At 40.6% G+C, this 27,146-nt stretch overlaps 1 protein-coding gene and 2 long non-coding RNA genes across 11 annotated transcripts in view; 2 read left to right on the forward strand and 1 right to left on the reverse strand.

Annotated features, from left to right (window-relative positions):
- RNLS (renalase, FAD dependent amine oxidase) overlaps window positions 1-27,146 on the reverse strand; it is a 255,901-nt gene that overhangs the window by 51,807 nt on the left and 176,948 nt on the right. For all 6 annotated transcript variants that reach the window (XR_004626090.1, XM_034662391.1, XM_034662388.1 and 3 more), the window contains exon 5: window positions 5,899-6,072. Coding sequence is in view for 5 of the 6 variants with exons in the window: in XM_034662391.1 (XP_034518282.1) it covers window positions 5,899-6,072 (174 nt within the window). In the remaining variant the exon portion in view is untranslated. The remainder of the gene's footprint in view (window positions 1-5,898; window positions 6,073-27,146) is intronic.
- The window catches only part of LOC117802665, a 108,151-nt gene that overhangs the window by 33,929 nt on the left and 47,076 nt on the right, over window positions 1-27,146 (forward strand). For 2 of the 4 annotated variants that reach the window (XR_004626092.1, XR_004626095.1), the window contains exon 3: window positions 17,660-17,738. The exons of 1 other annotated variant lie outside the window; for it this stretch is intronic. This is a non-coding gene — a long non-coding RNA (uncharacterized LOC117802665). Of the gene's footprint in view, window positions 1-17,659; window positions 17,739-22,935; window positions 23,061-24,684; window positions 24,741-24,833; window positions 25,282-27,146 lie in introns of all 4 variants that reach the window. One more of the 4 variants, XR_004626091.1, reaches the window with a different exon arrangement.
- On the forward strand, window positions 1,572-7,744 carry LOC117802666. Its single transcript, XR_004626096.1, has 4 exons — window positions 1,572-2,294; window positions 3,314-3,615; window positions 3,709-3,823; window positions 7,452-7,744. It is a non-coding gene; the product is annotated as an uncharacterized LOC117802666 (long non-coding RNA).

Consider the following 27,146-nt stretch of genomic DNA (forward strand, 5'->3'; position numbering starts at 1 on the left):
CTTCGTGTGCAAATGTTCTTCGTACAAGATGGGCTCATTCTCTAAAGAAAATCCTTTTTGTTTTGAGAATTGGCAAACATGTGAAGTGAGATCCGTGTATTTTATGATTTGTGCCTATTGACTTAAGTGACAACAAAAAGACATTTCATTTTATGTGTATGTGTAGACACATGTAGACACACACATATATTCTTTCCTTCCTGGGAGATCATCCCAAGATTTCGATATTACGATCCTGTGACATCCTGTGGCATCACTGTAATAATGAGAGGGGTATTAGTAATTAGTATCGGCTGCTCAGTAAATTGTCTGAGCAGGTCGATCTGGACAGCAGCAGCTACCTAATTGAGTCACAAATGACTACGTCTATTATACAAAAGACAGCATATCATGCATCTTGTAACTGGTTACTGCTGGTTATTTTGAGGTGATCACTGCTATTTTACCTCTGAGCTCTGCTTCTGCAGTTGGTATTTTAAAACAAGCCTGAACAGGAAACCTGCCCATTTTTCAGGATCACAGCTCTTTTTTCCTTTCCTTCCCCCAGCTACAGTCAGTCCCCGTTTCCTTCTTCTCCCTCTTCTTTTTTTGTTCTACTTCTGAAGTACTACCTCTGTTGGGGCATCTGGGTGGCTCAGCTGTTTGAGTGACTGACTCTTGATTTTGGCTCAGGTTGTGATCTCACGGGTCGGGAGATGGAGCCCGATGTTGGGCTCCGCACTGAGCGGGGAGTCTGCTTGAGGATTTTCTCTCTCTCCCACTCCCTCTGCCCCTCCCCCTGCAGCTGGACGCATATTCTCTCTTTCTCTATGAGATAAATAAATAAATCTTCAAAAAAAATGCTGCCTCTCTTGCTTACGTTTTCTGCAAGTTTAAGGGCAAATAATTCCACATTTACTTGCATCTTAAAGCAGATCACCTTTTACTGTCAGTGCATGGCTCTCTGCTTAAATGGAGTAATCACAGACTCCCTTAAGTGAACCCAAGATGACTGGATTTGGGGCCCCAGGCTCATCCCAATTATTTACAGGATTTCATACTATGCTTCTGTATTTACAAAGAGTTGATGTCATAAACAGCTCGGTGAAGAACATTTCTGCAACTTTTACAAAACAGCTGTTAGAGCCAATACACATTATACTAGTGCACGCTACTCAATGATCCCTACCTGTACAGTCCTGGCAGGTGTAAATTCCATGTGAAGAAAAAGCTTGTTCATTTGTTGGTTTTCTTTGGGGATGAATGCAACGGATTCCTTTGATGAGTTATCAAAAGCCATGTAATTATAGTCACTGGCCATCCACATTTCTAGAATTGCAGATTATACTAATCTCCTCTGGTTGCTGTCTATTGGCTATTTTATGATCATTAATACTCTTCTTCCAGCTGGTGAACAGGGAAGGATGCTAAAATTGTGACCAACCATTTTCAGGGTGATTTACAGATCTTACTTATTAAGGCCACCCAGCCTCCTATCCGCACTGGTGTCAGAGGGTTGCGTTCACCAAAGGGGCTTTCATATGTATGCCCTTTGCCTTGGAAAATATAATATCCAAATGCAAGAGCGGCATTATCAGTTGTAATAACAGGTGCCAGAGAGATGGACTTATTGCTTGCTAAGGGCCATATGAAGCTCTTTATATGTTTAAGCCACTTCATCCCCAAATCTCTGGGGTTGGTATTGTTTTCCTCATCATATTGATCAGTAAACAGAGAATTTAAGTACTTTATCCAAAATCACACAGCTATAAGAGATAGAACTGAGTTGAATCTAAGAAGTTACTCCTGGCCAGTCTAATTACAAATATAAGATCTTGAGAGGAATCTCTGAGATCTTCTTGGGAGATGTGAAATAATAAGATATATATATATATATATATATATTATTGGCACTTGACAATATGTATATATTAGTCTCTCCCCTTGGCTCCTGGCACAGAGCTGTTAAAATCTTTGTAATTTCCCAAGTGATAAGAGCACTGAAAACATCTTTTGTTCTAATATTTGCTCTTTGATCCTAGTTCCTAACACAGAGCTCCTAAATCCCTGGAAACTTCTTGAGGGATACGAGTATCTTTTGTTTTAATGAGGCAACTCTTGGCGGGTTCCAGGTTCAAACTTCTTCCATCTCTAACAAAAAAATCAGTATTTTCCTACTCACAGCTTCCAGACCAGCCTTTGCCACCCCCTCCACTGGCCTGCGATTCCCTTCCAGTTCTGAGGCACAAACAATGATGTCAAGTCAGTGTTTCCCAAGGGTGTCCAAGGGAACCATTTCTGTCGGATATTAGTAGGTATGGCACTCAAATAAAATACCCCTGGTCAAATACATTTGGGAAATTCTAGATTAAATGAAGTGAGAAAGTGGCTTTTTTTTTTTTTAATAGGAATGTCTTTTAATTGGGCAATGTGACCTGAAACTCTTATATTAGAGGTAAAGTTGGCAGCATTTTGCAAATTTATGTGATGACAGAACCCCTTCTCAAAGAGCATATCAAGGAACTGGTGTTCCATTGAACGCATCTCGGGAAACACAAACCAAAGTACAGTGGCTCATGCCCCTAACTATAGGTGCCTGGAGCTGGGTCTAACAGGTCTTGGAATTTAGCTCCTCTGCCTAAGGGGATTTGGGTTCTCGTTGCAGCTTTCTGCGTGTACTTCCTATTCCCGACATCTGACAAATGACTACTCCTTGACCTTTGTCTGGTCTGGGCCACGAATCCTTCATAAACTCTGGCTCTCTTCAAGACTTAACAACAGCCTGGGTTTTGTGGACTCAACCCTGCCACCTTTTATCTTGTTGCTGCCTTACCTCGACAGAACAAAAACGCTCCCTTCATTAGCTGAGTGTGTGTATTTATAGTATTAATTCTAGATTCAATCAGACACTCCAAGAACAGGGTGGGTGCGGGGTAGTGTTAATAACGTAAAGAGACAACTCTTACTTAAATATCAGCACCAATAAAATACAGTGGCGTTATACCAGATGGACATTTATATTGTGTGAATTCAACTAGACTACTTAGCACCCTGGCCCCAGTTAGTGAGAAAAAAAAAATAGTTTAAATGCAAGGCAGTTAGATTTTATGTTTGGGGATGCCATTACTGGAGGCCTCCCATAATTTAAAACTCGCATAATCCAAGATTAATTTTCCATAAAACTGGCAAAGAAAGGCAGGCATTTCTTTGCTGTTGGAAGAGGCAGTGTCCTGGGCTGCAGCAAAAACATGGTTTCCAATCCACCCAGTCTTCCTGCTTTAAAATTCTGTGATTGTTAATACAAAAAAATAATTTTTTATTTCTCTTATTTCAGATGCTGCCAATCATGAGAATTTATTAATATGTTTATGTTGTGCGCTTTCAAATTTGCGTACCTCTTTGCTAAATTGTCTTTGCACTGTACTCTGGGTGCCGGCACTCACCCCCCACTCCATCCAAACAGCGATTTAATCTGTTAGGAGATATGACTGCTGTTTCTTTCTTGCCATGTGCCTTTCACAGTAGAAAATATCACTCTGTCCTATAAATGCAAGCCAACTATTTCATCTGGCCTCACCCAAAGAAACTGAAATCTATGGGATGTTGGAACGATGGCTATCCTGAATTTACTGAAAGGTATTTCACTCTCCAAAATGTCAAGTGGGTTTAAGGGACTTTCAAAGGTAATTTTGAATCTACACGATTCTTCTCTTTATGTGTCAACTTTAGAACTTTACCTCCCGTCTACGATGTGACTGTACTTGAAAACGCTGGGCATCACGTATTGCCAACCTAGCACCCACTACTTCCTTCTCTTCTCCAAACAAAACCCTATTTTATTCAGGTATGTACCCCTCATATAACTCAAGAAGATGATCCTGACAGCAATTCCAGGAGTAAATCTTGATCCGTCTAATTCATCGTGGCAGTCCCATCCCCCCCGCCAGTGAATGATGGGTTTCGGACTGGTCAAGTAACCCAAGTCTGACCTATAACATACAAGATGAAGTCAGTTAAGGGGGCCTCTGGAAAGAAATCCTTGGTTCTTAGAAAGAAACAGAAACAGAATGTGCCCTCTTCTTCCTGGACATGCTGTTGGGTCTGGATGTGATTCCAATGGTTAGTGCCATCTCGCCACCAGTCCTCCGAGAAAGAAGGTCCACCTCAAGAGTGAAGAGAGCAGAGAAGGATAATTCTACGTCCTTGAATATATTGCTCAGGTCTTGAATCGATCCTTCCTGATGCCTCCCCAACTTCTCCTCTTAGATAATGTGTCAGTCAGCTTGGGCTGGCATAACAAAATGCCATAGATTGCATGGCTTAAACAGAAATGTATTTCTCTTCACTCCAGAGACTAGGAAAGTCAAGATCAAGGTGCCAGGCGATTGGGTTTCTGGTAAAGCCTCTCTCTTCCTGGCTTGTAGACAGCCTGCCTTCTTGCCTTCTCACCATCCTCATACGCTCTTCTCTTGGTAGGTGCACTAGGAGAGAGAACTCGCTCTTCCTCATTTTGTAAGGCCACTGATCATCCTGGATTAGGATCCCACCCTTATGACCTCATTTAACCTTCATTACATCCTAAAAGCCCCATCTCCAAATGTAATCACACTGGAGATCAGGGCTTCAACACATGAATTTTGGAGGGATACAATTCAGTCCACAGCAGATAATATAACAAATCACCTTATGTTGTTTAAACAAGTTGAAACTGGTTTTTCTGTTACATATTACTGAATACACCCTAGCAGATACCATATCTGAGAAGCAGTACACGAAGGGTGATGTCTAATTTGTGACACATGGCATGAGAAGATCAAGGGCTATTCTTTTCTCAGAACAGAGCAGTTGTAGAGTTAAAAATGGTCAGTCCATTGTTGTTACAGGGCATTTCATGAACTGCTGATTGTACATATATGTGGTATCATGTTAACATAAACAGTCAAGCCCTGAGGGAGCTTTAAGTTTTAAAAAAGAAACATTTTTCTAAGATCATGTGCTCTGATATAAAAACCATACTCCAGCCCAGTTCTATCATTATAAAGTTCTGGCAAGCCAAGAGACATTCGCTGGTGATTTTATCAAGCGAAACTTCTAACTAATGGCTTGGTGAAACCATCACTGCACCATAAAACACCATAACGAATTGAAATGACGATTCCCTTCAAGAATTTAGTTCTTTCCGATCATTACGGTTTATTCTTCAAAAAGCAGTTATCTTAGGAATCGTTCTAATCCTGTGAAGAAGGAGACAATTTCTCCTTTATTCCTGAGATGAGTGTTACACTTATTCTCGCAATTCCAATCCAATTTTAATAACTATATTCAACAAAGAGGGTGGAGTGTAGATTTTAGCCCATTCTAGCGGAGCTCTTAGGAAACATTTTACCTATCATTTTTGTCATATTGTATACGAAGTAATGTTACATGTAGTCTTCTGGATGAAAATTAAATAAATAAGATTATATTGAAGTGAAGGATTTTCATAACATAGTAAAGTTCACTTTTTATTTCTGGCTTGGGAAGTGGAAAGAGCAGCACTTAGCAGATTTTAAAAACAAAGCCAAACAAACAGAAAACAAACTACACCAAGCCACAGAGGAGGAGAGATACTTCTGCATATAGATGGACCCATGTTAAAGCAATAGAACTTGGGCCATTTTGAAATCTTAAAACTTCTGACACTCTTTTCTTGAACTCAGTAAAGTAATACAAACCATGTGGTGAATGATTTTCCGAAAAACTTTGCTGGTTTCACTGTGTATTTTATTATTGGCCAAATGTGACATTAAATTTTATCCCCTGTGGCTTGGAGTTAAATGCTTGCTCTGTTCAGAATGGCAACACTCAATTAAACAGCATTTTTCATGATCTACACCCACCATTGTTACTGTATTTAAGGGAAATAATGGGGGTACTGACCTATATTGCGTTTCTTATTATCAATGGAGATGAAGCGTATGCAGGGATTACTGGTGATGTACTGCCCAGCCCAGGGGACATCAATCTTCGTGCCAGCTTCATAAAAGAGGCCCAGAGCGTAGCGAGAAGAGTAGCTCACAGACTCCAGTTGCCGCCTTTGGCATTCACTAATTACTGTGGAAGAAAAAGTACAGAGCATTAAACTTGAAAATATCATCTTTCCTTTTAGTGCATCAAATATAAAAGTGCTCTAAACCAGTTCCAACTGTGCCCCTTAACTCCGTCTCACTCACGATGAATTTTGAAAGGTAGTGCAACACAGCATCAGCTCTAATTACTGACCTTGGCACAATTGTTTTTAATCAAGCTGAAGGTCCAAACTCTTTAGATTGGCATTCGAGGCTCTCAAAATCTGGCACCAAGTTGCTTTTCCAGCTTTGGATTCCAGTGATTACCCTGGGACTATCTGGCAACATTATAGGGTCCATATACTGAGCACTTACTAGGAGTCAGCGTCCTTGCCAAACACTTGATAAAGGCATTTCACTTTTATCCTAACAACAGCTGGATAGAGTAGAGTATTACTGGCACGTTCCAGGCGAGAAGGCTAATGCACCGACCCTGATGGACCTCTTAAATTCTTCCATGTCACATAAAGATTTGTCTGTCATCTTTCTTGCAGTGGATTGGGACAATTCCTTGGGCTCGGCGACCACACCTTAGGCATCTCTGTCATAAGCCTCTACCCTACTCATTACATGCATAACAAAAAATGAAAGGATAAAAGAACAGAAAGGCAAACACGGACACACAAAGTTAGTTAAAATGCAGGAGGTAAATCATTAATCCACAAATGGAAAAAGACTGGGAAAGGAATCAGGCAAGTTTGGGTTCAAATTCTGACTCCACCATGTGACATTGGTCAAGTTACTTATTCTAAAGTAGTCTATCGTCTTCTTGTCTATAGGCAGCAGTCACAGGACAGGATGTTGTGAGGATCGCATCAAATAACAGGTAGCACAATGCTTGGCATAGGGTACATGTTCACCAAATAGCCACTTTTTCTATTACAGAGAAGAAAATATTTGTTCCATCCGGGATGGGGAAGGAGGAGATTTCCCTCCCTTTTCAATCTCCATCTATCTTCCTACCCTCAAGGGTGTCAGGGAATTGCTTGTTCATATGTGCACAGCATTAACAATCTGGGTTTCAGAGAAGGCCACGGTTCTATTCTGAAGGCTTGGCAGGCTGGTTCAGATATGAAACATATAAAACTTTTTCGTGTAATTATTGAAAGCTGTCCTAATCTACAACAGGAGGGATAGGCAGACCTCAGGGATGGGCAGTACTTTAGCTGAACCTTAGGGAAGTGGCTATAGGAGGTAGGGAGAAGGTAAGAAGGTTATTCAATGCATTATTTAAGCATGCTAATAATCTTATACATTATCATAGGGTATTCTTGGCTACAAAATATTTTTAGAGTAAGACCTCATTGGAGCGTCACAAAAGCCCTGCAAATTAGGTGTTTTACCATCCTTATTTTACACCCCTAGGAAGTCGATATTCAGAGAGGTTAATGAACTGGCCCTGGGTTACACAGCTTCCAAGTCATGCAGCCAAGGAAACCAGAAGTCCCGCACTGGAGTCACGTATACATCCTCATTACTCCATGCTCTCCCCTCCCGAGCTGTTAAGTCTGAGCTTCAAAATGAACTTTGGCATTGCTTTCTCCTCTGACAAGAATGGTTATTTTGCACTCACTCAGAAGTAAAGGCATCATCGTTCCCTCTAACCACCATTGTCTGCCTCATTAAAAGATTGAACTACTTGATGAACAGATCTGACATTGCCCTTGTTATACTCAATGTCTCTTGGGGTTCGTTTTATTATTTAATCTGCTGTTACAGTTACGGCTTGATGTGATGCTTACTGCTTCCCGAGAGGGAGGAGGGGAAGGAGACTCTTACTAGCAGTTGAGTACATATTGTGTACTTGGGGGTTTATTGCTGTTTCTCATTTTTTCAATTAAAAACCAAAGCAACAAAACTGTGTCATCAGCTATGTAGTAACCTAGAGGGCCTAAAACTCTCTCTTTTTTTAACCTAAATTGAAGGGCCAACCAGATTGACAATCAAACTGGACCTCCCCCTCCCCCTGCCAACATGAGCACATTTCGCCAGTTTTTAGGCAAGCTGCCAAGTGGCATACCCCAGAGGGGGGCCCTGTGAAAAGGTAAATGGTCAGTCTCTATACAGACACAGAAATTCTTAACCGTAAACACCCTCGTCTGGTCCGAGAGCCCCATAGTTCACTCTGAGGACAGGGAGGGATGACTTCTGATGGAAACAATCTCAATTTCTGGACATGCACAATTCATCGTCAGGGCCTGAAAATTTTGAATTGCTGCAGAGCCTAACAAAATGGTGTTATTTTGTTTGAAAAATTTTCTTATGCAGAATGCTGAGGGGGGCATCCCTAGGTCCCAAACACATATATTTTTGGCAAGAAAAATGATAGGTTTTTTTACTATCATGTATTCAAAAGGGCCATATTGCCACAAAATAAGGCTTGGATAAAAATGCTGAATTCCAGTATAATGAATCTTTACCTGGCTGTCACCGTCATTGAATTCTGAACCACCAGCGTTATACGATTACATTGCATGGATGTGTGATGTGTGGAGATGGGGGAGACAAAGGACAGGGAGAGAGAGAGAGAAACAGGCCTGAGCTCTACTCCTGAATAACGTCAAGTAATTTCATTTTCTTGTTTCTTAACCTATAAAAAAAGCTAAACATACATATTCTGCCTCTTTCTTCTACATATCTTTTAAAGATTTTATTTATTGATTTAAAAGAGAGAGAGAGGGAGAGAAAGAGTGAGCATGAGCCTGGGGTGGGGAGGGGAGAAGCAGAGTCCCTGCTGGGCACAGAGCGGACACGGACTTCATCCCAGAACCCCAGGATCAGGACCTGAGCTGAAGGCAGATGCTTCACCGACTGAGCCACACAGGCACCCTTATTTCCTCTATTTTTTTGGGTGATCATTTCATTCATTCATTCATTCATTGGAGGCACTGTTTTAGGGATCAGGGACATGAAGCAGAAAGCTGAGGACTCTGCTCTCCCATAGCTCACATTCTAGTGGGGGAGAGGCCATTTATAAACTGATAACCAAGTCAATGGTATGTCAGTTGGTGAGAAGAACTATAAAGAAATATGAAGCAGGATAAAGGGATAAACGTGACAGGTCTGGGTGGTGAGGCTGTTTTATACAGGCTGTCAGGGATCTATGTCCCCTCTGAGGATTTTATTCTGATTGACATGGGTAGTGTCTGCTGGTTATGAGCCAAAGACAGATACTACCCAGCCTCTGTTTTAAAGACTATTATCCTGGCCACAGATAAAGACTCCAAGAGAGGAAGTGGGCAAACAGCTATCGGAGTCATGTTAGAATGGAGAAAACATAGAGGAGTGTCAGAAGTGGTTACATTTTGGATGGAATACATTTGTGTGTATGTTTGTTTGTGTGTGTATATCTCTATGTGTATATAAATACATTTACATTATCTATTTTACACGTGTGTGTATGTGTGTGTATATGTCACATATGCACATACATATTTATAAACACATATCATGCAATTTTTAATTTTCATACAGAAAAGCATGCCTTGATGAATTTTCATACAAACATACCAATATAACCTTCAGCTAGATGAAGAAACAGAATATTACTAGAACCCCAGAAGCTACCTTGGCTGTCCTCTTCAGGCGTTCCCTGCCAAGGGTAATCAGTGCTCTTGAATTCTAACCCCACACATTGGTTCGGCTGTTGTCGAATGTCGCGTACACAGAACGATGCGGTATGTACTCTTTGTGTGTGGTTTCTTTCACTCAGTAATAAGCCTGTGATATTTACAGATGCTGTTGTACGCAGTTGTAGTTAGTTGCCGCTGTGGGACAGCTGTGCTCATCTGTATATACTGCCCTTTCTTTACCCACTCTACGTTTGGATTACTTATAGTTTTTGGCGATGACAAACATAATGTGAAGAACATGTTATGTGTTTCTCTTGGGTATATACCTAGCACTGGGACTCCCGAGCACGGGGTTCCTTTATACTCAGCTTTTCCAGATCCTGCCAGATGTTTTCTAAAGCAATTGTGCAAATCTGCACCCGCCCCCCCGCCCCCCGCAGCAGACGACAGCTCAATTGCTTCACACCTTTGTCCATGTTTGCTATGACCTCTCTGCTTTCTTAATTTGGGGGTGTAGTGATATCACACTGTGGTTTTACTCTGCATTGCATGATGACTCATGTTTGGAAAACCTGCCATGTTTATTTGGATATCCTTCTGTGACGGCCTGTTCAAACCTTTGCTCATTTCCTTCTGGGTTGTCTGCCTTTTTCTTATTGCTATGTAGGAGTTCTTTACATCTTCTGGATAGGAGTCTTGTATGTGAATTGTAGACTTTCTTCTCCGTGGCTTGCCTTTTCACTCTTTTTTTTTTAAAGGAAAATGTAGACCTATTGACCTATATTCACTTTTATTTTTTTTTAAGATTTTATTTATTTATTCGACAGAGATAGAGACAGCCAGCGAGAGGGAACACAAGCAGGGGGAGTGGGAGACGAAGAAGCAGGCTCATAGAGGAAGAGCCCGATGTGGGGCTCGATCCCACAACGCCAGGATCACGCCCTGAGCCGAAGGCAGACGCCTTAACCGCTGTGCCACCCAGACGCCCCTGCCTTTTCACTCTTAATCATGTGATTTGATGAACAGAGTTTAAATTTTAATACAATTAACCATTTTTTTCCATCTGTAGATAGCACGTTTGTGTCCTATTGAAGAACTCTTTACCTATGCCAAAGCCTTGAAGATATTTTATTTATTTACACTCTCTGAAAGCTTTATTGGCTTATCTAGCATAGGGTTTTAGACATATTTGGAAGATAAAGCAGCCAAGATCCCCGTGGGCTTGGAAAGGTGGTTTGAGAGAAAGAGATCAAATGGGGAATAGATGGGATGCTACTTCTCAACCACTAGTTAAACAAACCACAGCTTTCTTATTCTCTAATTTTTGAAGTTGACGGGTGCCGGGGTGGTTCAGTTGGTTAAGTGCCCAACTCTTAGTTTCAGCTCAGGTCATATTAGGGTCTTAAGATGGAGCCCCACATCGGGCTCTGTGCTCAACATAGGGTCTACTTGTCCCTCTCCCTCTGTTCCTTTCCCTGCTCTCTTGGTCATAAAAAGAAAAGAAAAGAAAAGAAAAGAAAAGAAAAGAAAAGAGAAAAGAAAAGAAAAGAAAAGAAAAGAAAAGAAAAGAAAAGAAAAGAAAAGAAAAGAAACAACAAAAAAACCTCACTAGATTGTAAGCAAATTCAGGCAAGGGCTGTGCCTCAAGAATTTTGTGAGTCCAGGTCCTCCCAACGATGACGGTACAATGTGGGCATTCAGTGAATGTTAATGAGCACATCCTCATCTGAGTATATTTGGATAGTAACAAAGGCATAAAGAGGCGAAAGGGGAAATAATCACCATAATTGTCACTGTTCAGAGAAAAAGCAACTATTATTAACATTTTGATATTTTTCTGCAATATTTTCCTTACTTTTTTCTTTAAACATGGCCATGCTGATATTATACGTATGATTTTGCATTCTGCATTTCTGTTTACCTTAGGACAAAAAAAATTCATTGTGAACATGATTTTTAACGCCCCATAACATATGATGGAATGGACTCTGTGTGATTCACTTAATACTTCTACAAATGTTGGACATTTGTTTCCTTTTTTGGTCTATTATAATTAAAGCTGTTATGTGTACCTTTGTGCATTGGTCTTTATCTGTGTTTTTGGTCATTTCCTTAAGATGGAGTAATGGACGCGGAATTACTGTTAAAATTGATTTTCAGAAAGACTGCACCAGCTTATAGTTCCACTAACAGTGTATGAAAGACCCATTTCCCTGTGTCCTCGCCCGTGTGAGGTATTACCTATTTTTCTTGACAATTCAGTAGGAAAACTACATCTTATTTTGGTTTTAACATGTATTTCTTATATACTGATGAGACGAAACATTCTTCGTCTATGGGCTTTCTCTTTTGGAAATAATCGGTTTGTGTTATTTTGCTAATCAGTCTATTAGATTATTCATGTAATAACATGAAATGGATTTCTATTAATGGGTGATATATCATAGAGGTTCTCCATTTATTGCACTTTATAAAAGTTTGCCTCTGTGCTGTTTACTGCCTTAGTATCATGTAATATGATATAATACGTATGCGGATAATCTGTCAGTTTTCTTTTCTCTCTCTCATTTGCTTGCTTGTTGAAACATGGAGAGACCAAAACTTGGTTCGTACTGGTTATTCCTGCTCCCCCACATCCACCCCTGCCCTTCTCTGCTCTGCTGCGGGCCCCAGGGTTATTGCCGAATTCCCTTGAGCTCTGGTTTCTGAAGGGCTGTGGCCAATGAGAGGCATAGGCAGGAAGCGGACTGCAGGGTGGAAGAAGACAGGTTATCACATCGATTGCTTCTCTCCCTCCCGCCCTGCCAGGTGGCTGGCAATGTTGAGCTCCTCTACAGTTGGTCAGAGTTCCTTCAGGCCGCCCTCCTTCCATGACGCCAACCTGCGTGGGGCATCCGATGCCATGTTTTCTTCTGGCTTAGGAGCAGCGATGGCTCCCTGCTGCCTCTCCCTAGATGCCGCAATATTCTTTGCTGGTGGCCTTATCCTTAATCAACGTTCTAAATGCTCTTTCTTTAAATTCCTTGAGTTAAAACCTTTTTGCTATCTATTTCTTGCTGGGACGTGACTGAAACACTACTAAAGCATGCTTTCTTCTAGTTTCTTCTAGCAAAGCCCTCTAAAAGCAAAGCATGTTATATTCTGTTCTTGCGGACAGTAGAGATCCACCTCTTAAAAGCAAATCCCCGGGCCCAGGAGTATGCTGAGTGAGAATATTTTGTGGTCAAGAAGGTCTGTGTTTTCATAGGTAAACAAAGGACTGCTTTCCACTGTATTTCTCTTAATCTAATGCTGACTTTTTGGCGTGACAACATATATTTCAATGTTAATAGTAGAACAGACACTTTCTAGCTCTCACTTGGCATTCTTTATCAACTCATTATCAATATTGTAGTTGATGGTAAAATCCTGTTCAACTTGATGGCTGGTGCTCAAAGTCTTAACCTCCTTCTAGAAGTTTTGTTGCTTATAGCCAATTATGGAGGATTGCTAATTTCCTGATTTGCCACTAGATGGATATAAAGAATTTCAGTTCAGCGACAGTTGAAATTAGGAAGTCAAAATTGCATTATAAGTTTTTAAGTGCTGCATTGCAGATACTAGCTGCTCTTGGTTTATTTATTATTGCTTTTTGAAAAGCTTTTATTTAATTGAGAGACAGAGAGCATGTGCACATGAGCAGGGGGAGGGGCAGAAGAAGAGGGAGAAACAGGCTCCCCACTGAGCTGGGAACCTGATGTGGGACTCGATCCCAGGACCCTGGGATCATGACCTGAGCTGAAGGCAGACACTTAATCGACTGAACCACCCAGCCATCCTTAAGTTTTTATTTTAATTCCAGGCATACAATACAGTAATTCTGCACTTCCATACTGCTTCTTTATCATTCATGCTGAACACAAGAAGGGCAAATGTTATGCGCCAACTCAACTCCTAACATAAGACCTGCTAGTCCTGTGGGTACCTGAAGCCAACAGTATTTTCGCCAGATAAGCTGGTTCCTCTCTACTCAAAGTGGCTATAGAAACAGGGCTGGAAGACCCATTTTCCATAAATAGTTCTCCTAGCAGCCCAGTACAGAGTTTGAACTTTTACCATTCATGAGTCACTCCTTTTGTGTAAGAGCATCACAGACTCAGTCTCGTTTCACTTCACCTGGAATAAACCGAATGTTCCCTTGGACTCTATAGGTATAAGTCATTAAGCCTGGAAGCAGAGTTTCAAAAATAGTTTTGGCAAGCAATAAATCTAGAGTTTATTGGTGACAGCTTTCAGCAGTTATATATCTATGTGGGATTTCCCTGGGGAAAGATTTCTTTCATCCTGAGAGGGACCTCTGGAGTCAGAAAAATTGGGGTTTGAATTCTGGTTCTGACATTTATCCATGTGACCTTGGTCAAGTTAGCTAATCCCTCCAAGCATCTGTTATCCGGTGAGAGGAGAATAATAATAGCACCTGCCTTAACGGATTGTTAAGAAAACTAAATGAGGTGATAGTAAGTGCTTAGCAAAGTGCCAGGCATGTAATCAGTGTATTGCAAAAACCCAACACCATCGTTCTTGACGTCTATGTGTGTATTAAACTTTAGAAGAATGTTTTTAAAAAGCCTTTAGAGGTAACATCCTAACAGTTCAAGCATGCCTTCAGTTGAAGACAGCTCTCTGGCTGGTAAAGTATACTCGATACGCTTCACTTGTCAGACTGGAGGGTCAAAAAACCAAAATTTTTCTTTGAAAAGTACGGAGTAGTAAAGATACCAAAAGCATTTCAGACCAAAAATTTTTTAAAAAATTAACATAAGTTGGGGAATTCTTTAGCTAGTGAATTTAGGATACTGAATGTTTAAAGATTTATCTTTTGAGAGGAGTGAAAAGCCACACTCCGGTGATCCTTACTGTAGCCTGCCTGCATCACCGTTTCTGAATCCTAATCCTATCCCAAAATTGTATAAAAAGGAGAGGTGCCAAAGAAGTAGGTTTCTCTGCATGGACTTTTGGCCACTTGATAGAAAATTTTTTAATAATTTTTTTAAAAGATTTTTATTTGAGAGAGAGAGAGAGAACAAGCAAGGGGAGGGGCAAAGGGGGAAGCAGACTCCCAGATGGGCTGGGAGCCTGACGCAGGGCTCGCTCGATCCTGGACCTCTGGGATCATGACCTGAGCCGAAGGCAGATGTTTAACCCACTGAGCCACCCAGGCGCCCGATAGAAATATTTTGACAAAAATTTAGGATTAAGCTGGTTTTACACCCATGTGTTCGGGGAGACGGCTAATCATTACATGAGTGCAAACTTTAACAGGTATATTCCATCTAGTTATGCAGAGATGTTTTCGGGACTCATCAGACTGCATGTTAGAACAATTAGGTTCGTATCTAAGAGAAGTTTATCCTCATCTTTCCCCAGCTTTGGGGGACCCTAACAATCCATCCATTAAGTGGAATCAAAGAGGGAAGAAAAGAACATAAAGATACCTAAAGTTTCTAGAGTATAACCATACTTAATTGATCCCGACTTGAACTTACTTTGTTTCCAGTAAGGACAAAAATAAACAAGGCATGCTTTCATGAGCAAGTTCTTAGGTGCTCGCGATTAAACAGGCAATCCTGCCATACCAGGGGCAGATTTCATGCTAAAAATGTCTTTGCAGTACTGGGACCAGCCTTTGTGATGAACCTGGTCCCCGCCTTCTCGTCAATCTGGGAGAGATTTCCACTCCCCGAGACCTCCCCGTCTCCAAAATCATAAAGACGAGATCTGTCGGGTTAAAGAGACAACGTTTTCTCCCTGCTCTCTGCTTCTGCTGCCTTCCTGCCGCTCCATCCCAGTGGCCTTGAAAGAGACCATTCCGCTATCTAGAGGTGCCTGTAGCTGGCTTTCCATTAAGCCTCTGCCTTTCCGGCAACCGCACCGAGTCTCTGCTGCTTTACAAACTCACTACCCACTCTTCCCTTTATCTGGATGGAGGTCCTGTGCAACTGAAAGGAGAGTCAATTGTTTCTATGGCAACAAGTTCTAACCCCGGGATTAGGAAAATAAACTTTTTTTTTTCTGTGCTGGAGCTGTTTTTTGAAAGAATGTGGGGTCATTTCCCTCTGGCATTGTTTCCTGTAGGCCCACTGTGTGCCCAACCCTATGCCAGTCACTGTAAAACACGTCTTAACAACGCTGCAACGTCTGGGACAGATTGTGGACTGAGACACAAGATAATTTTACCCTGGTTAGCATCCATTTTATCCTTGGGAGCCTCCTTTTGGAATTTCAGAACAGAAATGTAGTTGGCTTTCGTGTTGTCTTTGAGCAACATATACAGTAAGTCCCAAAACCACAATAATAAGGTTGGAAATGCTGGCCTTATTTCCACGCATTCTCAACTTCTAGACTACTGTGCAGTCATTCTTCTTGTAGGAAAAGTGTTGGGTTTCAGATGAGAGACAACATGCAAATAGGCATCGTGTGTGCTACGATACAAAATGTCACAGAATAGCATGCGTACTTTACAATCACTCTTCCCCGCCTGTCCATTTAATGACTCTACGGCCGTGCCATTCATGAGCTATACAGTCATTCTAAAATTCACAATAGTAAAAACTTTATTACACGTCACTTCATATTTCTCTACAGATATCTGTTTTTATATTTATGGCCAGAGTTACTTTATACCAAGGCAATGACTTGGAGAATTAATATTCCAACTCAGAGCTTGTATCATTTTAGAAATCAGAAAGCAATGTTTGCAAGGGCCTGGAATCTAGGGTATTGAGGCAAAATGTCAGAATCTGGTGGTGTAAGCTCTAGGACACTGAGAAATATGTTCATCTTGTACTTGGCAAATCCGCTAGCTTCTTTTCTGTTTACATAATAACAACTCCCCACAATGCTTCGCTACAGCCAAAGCAAATAAACTGGACGTGAGGAAAAAAAATGTGTAAGTGGCACCAGGCTTCATTTAGGGGAAGACCATAGCATTTTCCTTGCTTTAAAATCAGCACACTCCCATCACCAATGCAAGCTGCAGTCTGATGAAAACACGATTATTGTTCATCTTTGCATCAGCTTACCTTTCCCTTGTAATACTGATAAAATTTCTTATACCCATGTACTGCTCTGTACATTAGTAAAATACTGCCCTTTTTGCTTTGTTATCTCTGTTTTGTTTCCATTTTATGCACGCTATTGAGCGGAACGTTTTTACTGCCGGGGTTCTCTCATTTCTCCCTATTTTTCATCTGACTTTTACCTCACCACAGATGTTTGACCTTAACGATCGGACGAGAGGTCATCCTTAGCCGAACGCTTGCATTTCTGAGCCTCGGCAAAAATCCTGATGTGTGTAAATCTCTCACTGAGTTTTAGTTTCCTTATCTGCTCAGTAGTAAGGGGTGTGACCTCACTTATGGGGTGGTTATGATAATTAGATTGGAAATTTTATATTCTACCTGTTATAAAAATTATAGATATATAAAATACCTGGCACAGAGTAGGGACAAAAACAAAAAACCCCCCAAAAAACAAAAAAACCAATGGCAATGATTGCTGTGGCTACCATCACAAGGAAAGGGATGAACGAGACAGCCTTAACTGGTGTAGGAAGGTACAACTTTTAACAGGAGATTCACAAGTGAGAGCCAGGAAGGAAGAATACAAAGAATTTTTCCTGGCTCATCTCTAGGAAGACATGTTTTTATGGTCTCAAGGTATTTGCTTCTGATCTATAACACAACTTTAGTTAAATACCATTTTTTCAGAAAGCTTACTCTCGGGGCACCTGGGTGGCTCAGTAGGTGAAGTGTCTGCCTTCGGCTCAGGTCATGATCTCAGGGTCCTGGGATCGAGCCCCATGTCCGGCTCCCTGCTCAGCGGGGAGTCTGCTTCTCCCTCTCCTTCTTGCCCCTCCCCACTGCTCATGCTCTCTCTCTCTCAAATAAATAAAAGCTTAAAAAAAAAAAAAAGAACATTTACTCTATTAAATTTTTTTCTTACCGGTTATGTTTTTACTAGGTCTCTCTTATCAGTCGGAGTTAGCATCTAATTGAACTCTAAAGCAATTGACCGAAGCACTTCTATAACCTGAAACATAGTAAGTCGCTTTCTTCCTTGCTATGTTATGTTAACCCTATGTTAGGGTTCTATCATTTGCTGTAGAATCGAAACAAAAATTCCTCCTTGGCTTTGCTCCCTGACACACCCACCTCACACACCTGTTTCCTCGTGCTCGCAGGTAAATGTGTACATCTGCTAGGGTGTGATCTCCATGATGGGATGACAAATGGGATCTCGTCACCGCGGTACTTGAAGAGCAAATTCCAAAGAGCAGACCTTTCTCCACACCTGTGTCTGCTTAGGGACACTCAAATGGAGCTGGTCTCATGAATTACAAGGAAATTTAGAGTAAAATAACTGGGCCCCGTACTGAAATCTTTTCAGACATATCTGGTTTCATGGTAGGTCATGGATTTCCCCCATGCTCGAGAATTCAATTGTAGATTCTCTTTCCAAGCTTCCACCCCACCCACCCTGCCCCCGTTTTCAGCTTGGGCAGCAGACAGTCTAGGCTGTCCGGCTCAGATGCCCCCGATGGCTTACGCTGGCCACCTGCTTTGCTCCACCGCAAAGCCCAGTCATCTCCTCTCCACGTGCCCTCCTTCTCACCAAACTGTTCTGCTGTCATGTCACAGGAAGATCTCTTGTGAGATCACCCATCGCCTCCTCTCCCTTTTCCCTTTCATTCTACTTAGGAATGAGACACAGGCTACTACCACCACAGCAGGATAGAATAAATCCTGGCCCAAAATTAATGGAAAGTGACTTTCCTAGTAGGTGATGCAGGGATAAGCAAAGCCACACAGTCGGTACCGAAATCGGAGGTAAGAAAGGACCCTTCTCCGAAGAGTCCCCTGACGTCCCCTTCCGAATCTCACGAAAGATCCCATTGACGACCTCCTCTGGCATTCCCTCAATAACCAGGGTCCATTAGCCATTAAACAATTGAACCGTTCTCTATTTTATTTGATCAGATGGAAGTATGTCTATTTTATTCACAATACATGAGTTTCTGTGGGCAAGACTGGGATCGCAGATGAGAAAGTTGGTTCTGTGGGAATACACATTCCTAATTTGAAACAATGGATTACCAGCAGAACGTTTATCACCTGAGAGCTGCCAGAGTGGAAACTCATTTCTGCTCTAGTTTCTCCCTCAGCACCAATTTCACTGTGCTCGTTTGTCCTCTCGCATAAAGATTCAGGGATGTGGTGCAAAACGAGAAAATCGGAATAGGCAGCCCATAAAGAAATTAATTCACCTCTATTTCAAATAATGCATATTGAGAAATTGAATTGAATGATGCAGCGAATAAAATATTTATTTCTGATATGCAATATAGATGAGTCAATGTAATTCTGAGAAATTTAACTTTTTAATTTGCTAACTTGGTGTTTGTATTTTATTAGCAATTGCAAAAGAATAATCTACTATTCTCTTGCAAGTGTCAGAAAGAGGACGTTGAGGGGGAAGCAGCTCCATCTATTACCCCAGCATGGCTGGAAAAAGCATGTACTCGTTCGTCACTGTTCCTTGCTAGGCCCAAAGCCCCTGCCATTATTCCTGTGGCGGCAGATACCAAAATCAGGGTGGGCTTAAGAGTTTGCATAACAGCACCTGCAGCAAGTCAGTGGTGTGAGATGCATGCAGAATCCTCTGCTGCAGACTGTGGTGTCACTTAGCCACACAATTAACATTTATAAATATCACAGGTACAGCAAATACACATAAAATCATACATTTACATTAGTTATATGAAAAGAACGCAGATGCCTTTGGTAAAGAACATAACACTTTTTTTTAAAGATTTTATTTATTTATTTGAGAGAGTGAGCAAGAGAGAGAGCAGGAGCAGGGGGAGGGGCAGAAGGACAGAGAGAAGCAGGCTCCTCTGCTGAGCAGGGAGCCCGACGTGGCATTTGATCCCAGGACCCTGGGATCATGACCTGAGCCAAAGACAGATGGTTAACCGACTGAGCCACCCAAGTGCCCCAAAATTGACGTTCTCGTTGGAAAAATTTTTCTCTGTTTTAATGGGCTTGGTAAAAATACTACCCTGCAGGCTAACACTTAGCACATAAAAAAAACAATATAACACCTTGCACTTCACCAGAGTATCAACCCATTAATTACAAATCATTTATTAAACTTAATGAATTCTTTTATACCAGAAAATTCTCTTGGAACAAAATAATATCTGTATGGCTCATTAAAATCAGACAAAATTAGCTACACTTGAGCTTCTGACTTTCCTGAAAGTAACTCAAAAGTATTCTTTAAAAAGCGCAAATACAATATAAGGTGTATTCTCCACATCTCTCATACACTCACACACACACACACACACAAGAAACCAATTTTTTATTTACTTCTAAACTTATTCATTCAACCCCCAGTAGAAGACTGGGGTAACTACTACAGGGGAAGAAATGCACTTTTATGTTCAGTAGAGTGCCTGCTTTTATGTTCAAGAGTGAGTTAAATTAAAGAAAGGGAATATTTGGCTTTTGTTTATTTAAATGTGAAAATGCAGTGCTATTTAAGCAGAATAATTTTTTCACAATAATTAATTTTTTCATATTCTAATATAAAATGGTCAGTTTCTAATAACATTTTAAGAAAAAAGAAATTCTTCCCAGACCAAGGTTTTGCTTTGTTTTGTTGTTTTTATTTATTTGTTTAAAAGATTCTATTTATTTGAGAAAGAGAGAGAGCATGAGTGGGGAGGAGAGGGAGAAGCAGGCTCCCCGCTGAGCACAGAGCCTGATGCTGGACCTGATCCCAGGACTCCGAGATCATGACCTGAGCTAAAGCCTGATGCTTAACTGACTGAGGCACCCAGGTGTCCCTGTTTTGGTTTTTTACACTGGGGAAAAACAGAGTGATAAAATGTAGTCCAGTGTCTTTTTTATTCTCATCTTCCTTTCTATCCTTCCCCTGCTCTTTCTTCTGAAGAATGAACGACCCTGGAAGAACTATCTATTTGATCTGTGTCAAGGTATTTGACTTGCATTTTCTTGACAACTGGAGCGGCAGGTAGACTTTTCCGTTAGTTGCAACAATACCCCGCATCCACCATTCTCTTCTTACATCCTTGCTATCAAGAGATAGGGTCTCTAGCCCCTTCTCTTGACCCTGAGAGAGTTTGTGCCTAAGGCAGAACTGACACTATGAGACTTCTGAGGGAAGTCATAAAAAATGATATGAATTATGCCTGGTTCTCCTGGGACGCTCAATCTTGGAATCCAGCCACCACGTTAGAAAGAATCCCAGGCCACTTGAGAGGATACATAGGTGTCCGGTCGCCAGCTCCAGCTTCTGCCAGTGTCAACCTACAGACATGTGAGTAAAGATGCTTCCAGAAGCTACTAGACCCCAACTCTTGAGTCTTTCCAGCGGAGACCCCAGACATAAGCTGTCCTCATTGTGACATGTCCAAATTTTTAAACTGCAGAGTTCTTGATGTGATACAATGGTTGTTTCGTCACTAAATTTGGGGGTGATCTGTCACAGTGCAACAGAAAACAGTAACAACTGGGAGGTCGATCATCTTTTCATATGTTTACCAACCATTTGCATTTCTTCTGTGCGTTGCCTATTCATAAAATTTGCCCATTTGGATCCTGCATGGTCACTCTTTTGCTCATAAATTCTACATATAATCCCATACTTGTTACACATATTGTAAATATATTCGACCAGTTGCTTGTTAGGTGATGAACAGTTTGAACCTTATGTAGTCAAAATTTTCAATTCTTTCCCTTTTAAATTTTGGTATCTTGTGTCTTTTTGGAAAAAAAAAAAAGCTTTCTCAATTGAAGTTTAAAAAAAAAAAACTTCTATTTTTTTCCGGTACTTTTATATCTCTATTTATGATCAACCCTTTAAGCCATCTTTAATTTATTATTTTATATGGTATGAAGTAGAGGGAATTGAACACTTTTAAAATGGAGAGTCGGCTTTTCTTTTTGGCAGTTAAGGTTTTTTGTATTAAGTAAAACTCTACCTCAAACTCACGACCCCAAGATCAGGAGCCACATGCTCTACGGACCGAGCCAGCCGGGCGCGTCCTAGACAGTCAGCTGTTTCTACAGCCCTTATTTAAGTAATCCATTCTCCACTGATTTGAAATGCTTCTTTTATCAACTAAATACTTTTTTTTAAAGATTTTATTTATTTTGACAGAGATAGAGACAGCCAGCGAGAGAGGGAACACAAGCAGGGGGAGTGGGAGAGGAAGAAGCAGGCTCATAGCGGAGGAGCCTGATGTGGGGCTCGATCCCGTAATGCCGGGATCACGCCCTGAGCCGAAGGCAGAGGCTTAACCTCTGTGCCACCCAGGCACCCCCCTATCAACTAACTTCTTAAACGCAGGCCTATTTCTGGATTCAATTCTGACTCATTGATTAGTTTGACCATTTCTACAAAAATGTTATTTTTATTTCTATACCTTTTTGATATGTCTTGATAGTTGGTAAGGCAAGTAACCTGGCCTCCTTTATTTTTCACCCCTGAATTTTTTAGCCAATTTTATTTTTAAAAAAATTTTTTGAAGATTTTATTTTTAAGTAATCTCTACAACCCAATGTGGGGCTTGAACTCATAATCCCGAGATCAAGAGTTGCACACTCCACCTTCTGAGCCAGTCAGCGTCCCGTCTTAGCCAATTTTATACATTTCATCTCTCAGATGAATTTCAGAATCAACTTTCCAAGTGCCTTGAGAAAATCGCTTGACTTTGTAGATTAATGTGGGGCCAACTGGCATATATATTACATTGAGTCTTCTTGTACATGAATATGGTATATTTCCCTATTAATCTGGATCATCCTTTCGTCCCTTCATAAGTTTCAGAGTTTTCTTCATCCACTCATAAACAATTCTTGTTACATTTATTCCTAGTTAAGTTTGCTGTTTCTGTTACTCTTGTGGGTAGAGTGGGTTTTTTAAATATTATATTTTCAAATTGGCCATTGATGCAATATAATAAAACTACTGAATTGTGTATTTCTGTATTCATATCTGTTTGTATCAAAATATATTTTATACTCCTTATCTTCAGCTTTCTTTTCTCCTTACTTCTTTACCAGTTATAAGGGGTTTTCAGTTGATTCCCCTTGACTTTCCCCTTGGCTTGTAGATGGCCATCATGTCATTTACAAGTAATGATAAAACTACCTATTCCTTTCCAAAATGTGTAACTTCAATTTCTTTTCTTTGCACGATTGCATTAGCTAGCATCTCCTTATACCAGTGTGTCTCAGACTTTAATGTGCACGCAGATTACCTAAGCCTCTTGTTCAAGTACTGACTCAGATTCTATCACGCTGCCAGAGGATGCAGGCCACATTTTGAATAGGTAGGTCTCTCTTATGTTAAATAGCAATGATGATACTAGTCTCTTTTGTCTTATTTATGACCTCGGTAAGCATTCTAATTATCCACCCCATTTATATGGACGAAGAAACAAATTTAAATATATTAAGTCGCCTGACCAAGTAGCAAATGGCGGAGCAAGACTTGGCCCCACATGAACAATTTCAAAGCCCTTGTCCTTAATATTTACTCTACACTATCTGTGTTAATACAAGGATAAACATATGACTAACAGAGCCCGTTTTACAATATAGATCATGTGTTACCTATTTTAGAGAAATTTTCATCGAAGTTTTTACATACTAGTTATATATTTGTTTTAATATAATATACTTATATATATTAGTTTTAATATTTAGTTACCTAGAAGAGGGTTTGGTAAACTATATCCCATGGCCCATATCTGATTCCTGCCCATTGTTGTATGGCCCTCCAGCTGACAATGGTTTTTAAATTTTTTAAATGATTCCAAAATGTCAAAGGAAGAATAAAATTCTGAAAATGAAAGAACATTCAAGCGTAGCATCCATACATACTGGTTCACTGGAACCAGCCGTGCTCATTTGTTCTCTTATGGTCTCTGGGCGCCTTCCTACCACCGAGGCAAAGTAGGGTGGTTGAGGCACAGAGTGTATACGCTCTCTGGTCGCTCTGTAGTGCGGGAGAGTAAGTACACCACAAACCACAGTGATGCAGTTATAACTGGGCTGTGATTCAATGCCATGCTGTCCTGGGACATCTTCTAATATTCTTTTTTAAGTACCGTGACATACTCATCATGTCAAAACAAGAAGAGAAAATCAGACTTCCCATGGCATGGATGGCGGGGTGCGGATGACTTTGTTATCAAATTAGTTGGCCAAGCATTGCATTTACTGTGGAATGACACCATAGTTCTGCTCCACAAATACTGTCTTCTAGGAATTAGAGGGCCTAAACACTCGTCACAACTCACAGGGAAGCAATGGTCAGAAAAATAAAATAAGTGGAATATCTCATCATAGCAGAGTTTATTGTTTTTTTGTTTTTGTTTTGTTTGTGACGAAGATAAAAAGTGCAAAATGAGGCTGCAATGGAAGTGAGTTTCTAAGTGGTTCACTTGTTTCCTAAACAAAGAAAGCTGGTTTGTCGATAGGGAGTAAATTAAATTGTTCTTGGCTGTAGCAAAGAAATTGTCCTGGGAAAATAAGCCTATTTAAGACCATTGGCTTTTCAGTGAGAACAGTTGCTTGAAGAGTTCACAATGTCAGAAGCAACATCGTTAGTCAACTGAACAAGGCAAATGATTTTGAGTGGTTTTCCTTGGCTCTTGACATATTGACGGTTGTCCCGGATACTGCTTGGTTGTTATTATTTGAGGACTCAGTCCTACCTTTGAAGTGACTGAAGAATTGGCCTCTATGAGCAGTTTGCATTGTAAAACAATAGGCAGGAATATTTTCAAAGAAATTGAGAGGTCACTGATTCAGTTCCATCTGAAGGGGAATCTTCTAAGATGTGCTCCAGATCGTGCTGGTAAAAGTATTTGTTTTCAAGCAGAAAAAAAAGACTTAGCTAAAATGAGAAGGCATTTGTAGCCTATGGATACTCATTGTATTCTTCACCAGCAGGTGCTTTGTGGAAAATATTCAAATCTATCACGTGCAGTTGAAACAGTGTTAATGTGAGTGTCATTTACTTTTGTGGACTTAAACATCATCACTTCCGTATTTGTCACAATAGAATCTGAATATCCTATCTCTCTACCACGTTGCAGATCAACTGCTAAAATCTGATGGTGATTCTTTTTGAGGGTCAAGATTGAAATTTTTGTGAATGACAAGTGGCACCGTCAACTACGATAAGGTTTTGGAAATAGGCTTTTGTTGCCGAATCGATAGTTTCTTAATGAATATGACCTAAAATTACAAGGCAAAACAGCACTTAAATGTGAAACTTACACTGCGGAAAAGTCATTTCAATGACAACTAATGTTTGAATCACACGAAATGTCAAGCTGGTTTATCCGTTTCCTGTGCTGTCGCAAGTTAGAATAAGAAGCAAGGCCTCCGTTTCCACGCAAACGTGTACCAGATATATTTTCGGAGCTCGGATGACAGCTCCAGTGGTATTTTTTTGGACCTTGATGCAAGTGCAAATGAAATTTCCATATTTCCAAATCCATTTAACTGTGCAATTGAGGAGTTTCCACCTACCCTTCCATGGTAAGTAATTAATTTCATGACATGCTAAAAAAGCAAATACCGAGATAGGAATTGAGTAGAATTCTTTAAGTGCCTTCCATGCAATGAATGGGCTCAATTACAAGCATAGGCTCACGGACCTATGAGACACCAGTATTTGGCAGTGCCTATCAGTAGGAAAAGACATTTTCAGAGATGAAATATGTAAAGCCTCATTATGAATCAGCATTAACAGATGGACGTGTGCAATCAATGCTGATGATAGGAAACACTAACTTTGAGCCCCAATTAAGTGAAATGTTATCCCTCCTCCACAATAGAATTCCATTCACTTATCAGTAGACTTACATTATGGAAAATTGTACTCAGTCATTATTACACTTACATTTTCAATTTCGTCAATAAAAATCTGTGGAAATTTGTTCTCTCTCGTTATGTAACTGCCTCCATAATTATCCTTGATTTTGACTCTTGGCCTGAATAAAACCTAACTTATTTACTTCTGGCTCTTTACTGAAAAAAAGTTGTCAATCCTTGACCTAGAATATTCTCTCATGTCTCTTACTGTCACAGGTGCTGAGAAAAGATACTTCTCAAAATCATTTCATAAGCTCATGTTTGTTGAGTGCTTACTATGTGCAAAGCATTTCTTTGTGGGAGAGGCACAACTATTCCCAATTCATGGTGTGGTGAAACTGAAGTTTAGAACCTTTACTAAGGATGCACATGGGGGGGGGGAGGGAGAGGGAGATAAGCAGACTCCGCACTGAGCAGAGAGCCCTATGCAGACACTGAGATCATGACCTGAGCAGACATCAAGAGTCGGGCACTTAACTGACTGAGCCACCGAGGTGCCCCATGAACCATGATTTAAATCTGGTCTTCCTGGCTGCAAAGCCTAGGCTGTGTGACCTTGGGAAACGTACTTAACCTCTAAACCTGTTTCCTCATCTATAAAATAGGGTTTATAACCACAGTACCACCTGTATCATGCATGAGGTTGAGGTAAGCATTAAGTTAACTGATATATGAAATAGCTTCAGGGGAGAGCAGTCATGACCTGGGCTGGAGGTCCAATATAGGAAAGAGATCAATAAAATAGTTTTCTATTATTTAGAAAGAGTTGATAGTTTGCAATTCAGCTGGCAATTAGAACTTTTCACTTATTATGGAATCTGTGCTATTTGGTTGAGACTTATTATGAAAAAGAACTTAATGGGGCGCCTGGGTGACACAGCAGTTGAGCGTCTGCCTTCGGCTCAGGGCGTGATCCCGGCGTTATGGGATCAAGCCCCACATCAGGCTCTTCTGCTGTGAGCCTTTCTTCCTCTCCCACTCCCTCTGCTTGTGTTCCCTTTCTCGCTGGCTGTCTCTATCTCTGTCGAATAAATAACTAAAATCTTTAAAAAAAAAAAAAAAGAAAAAGAACCTAATAAATTATAGACGTGCAAAAATTAAGCATTACATTTAGATCTGACCAGTGCAGAGCCGCACTAAAGTAGTAAGAAGGCCAGCTGGATTCATACTCACCTAGCTTATTCCCAGCTTTGCTACTTGCTAGTTGTATGACCTTGGTCAAGTCACTTAGCTTCTCTGAGCCTCAGTATCCTCCTTCGTAAAATGTGGATTATAAATAGTCTACCATACAGAAATGTAAGGCTTGAAAAAAAATGGATCAAAAGTACCTAATGCAAGGTTGGTTTACGAGTGAGTTCAATAAATGCTTGTTCATTCTCCCTGGACTGTAGACCTTGTACACTTGACCCACAGATTAAAAACAAAGTACAGCTAAACTAAACAACAATAAAACAAACCAAGGAAAAAAACAAACAAAAACAAAACAAAACAAAAACCCAAACAAGCAAACGGAAACTCAACTCATTGGT

Source organism: Ailuropoda melanoleuca, chromosome 6, assembly GCF_002007445.2.
Source record: "Ailuropoda melanoleuca isolate Jingjing chromosome 6, ASM200744v2, whole genome shotgun sequence".
NCBI classification, from domain to species: domain Eukaryota; kingdom Metazoa; phylum Chordata; class Mammalia; order Carnivora; family Ursidae; genus Ailuropoda; species Ailuropoda melanoleuca.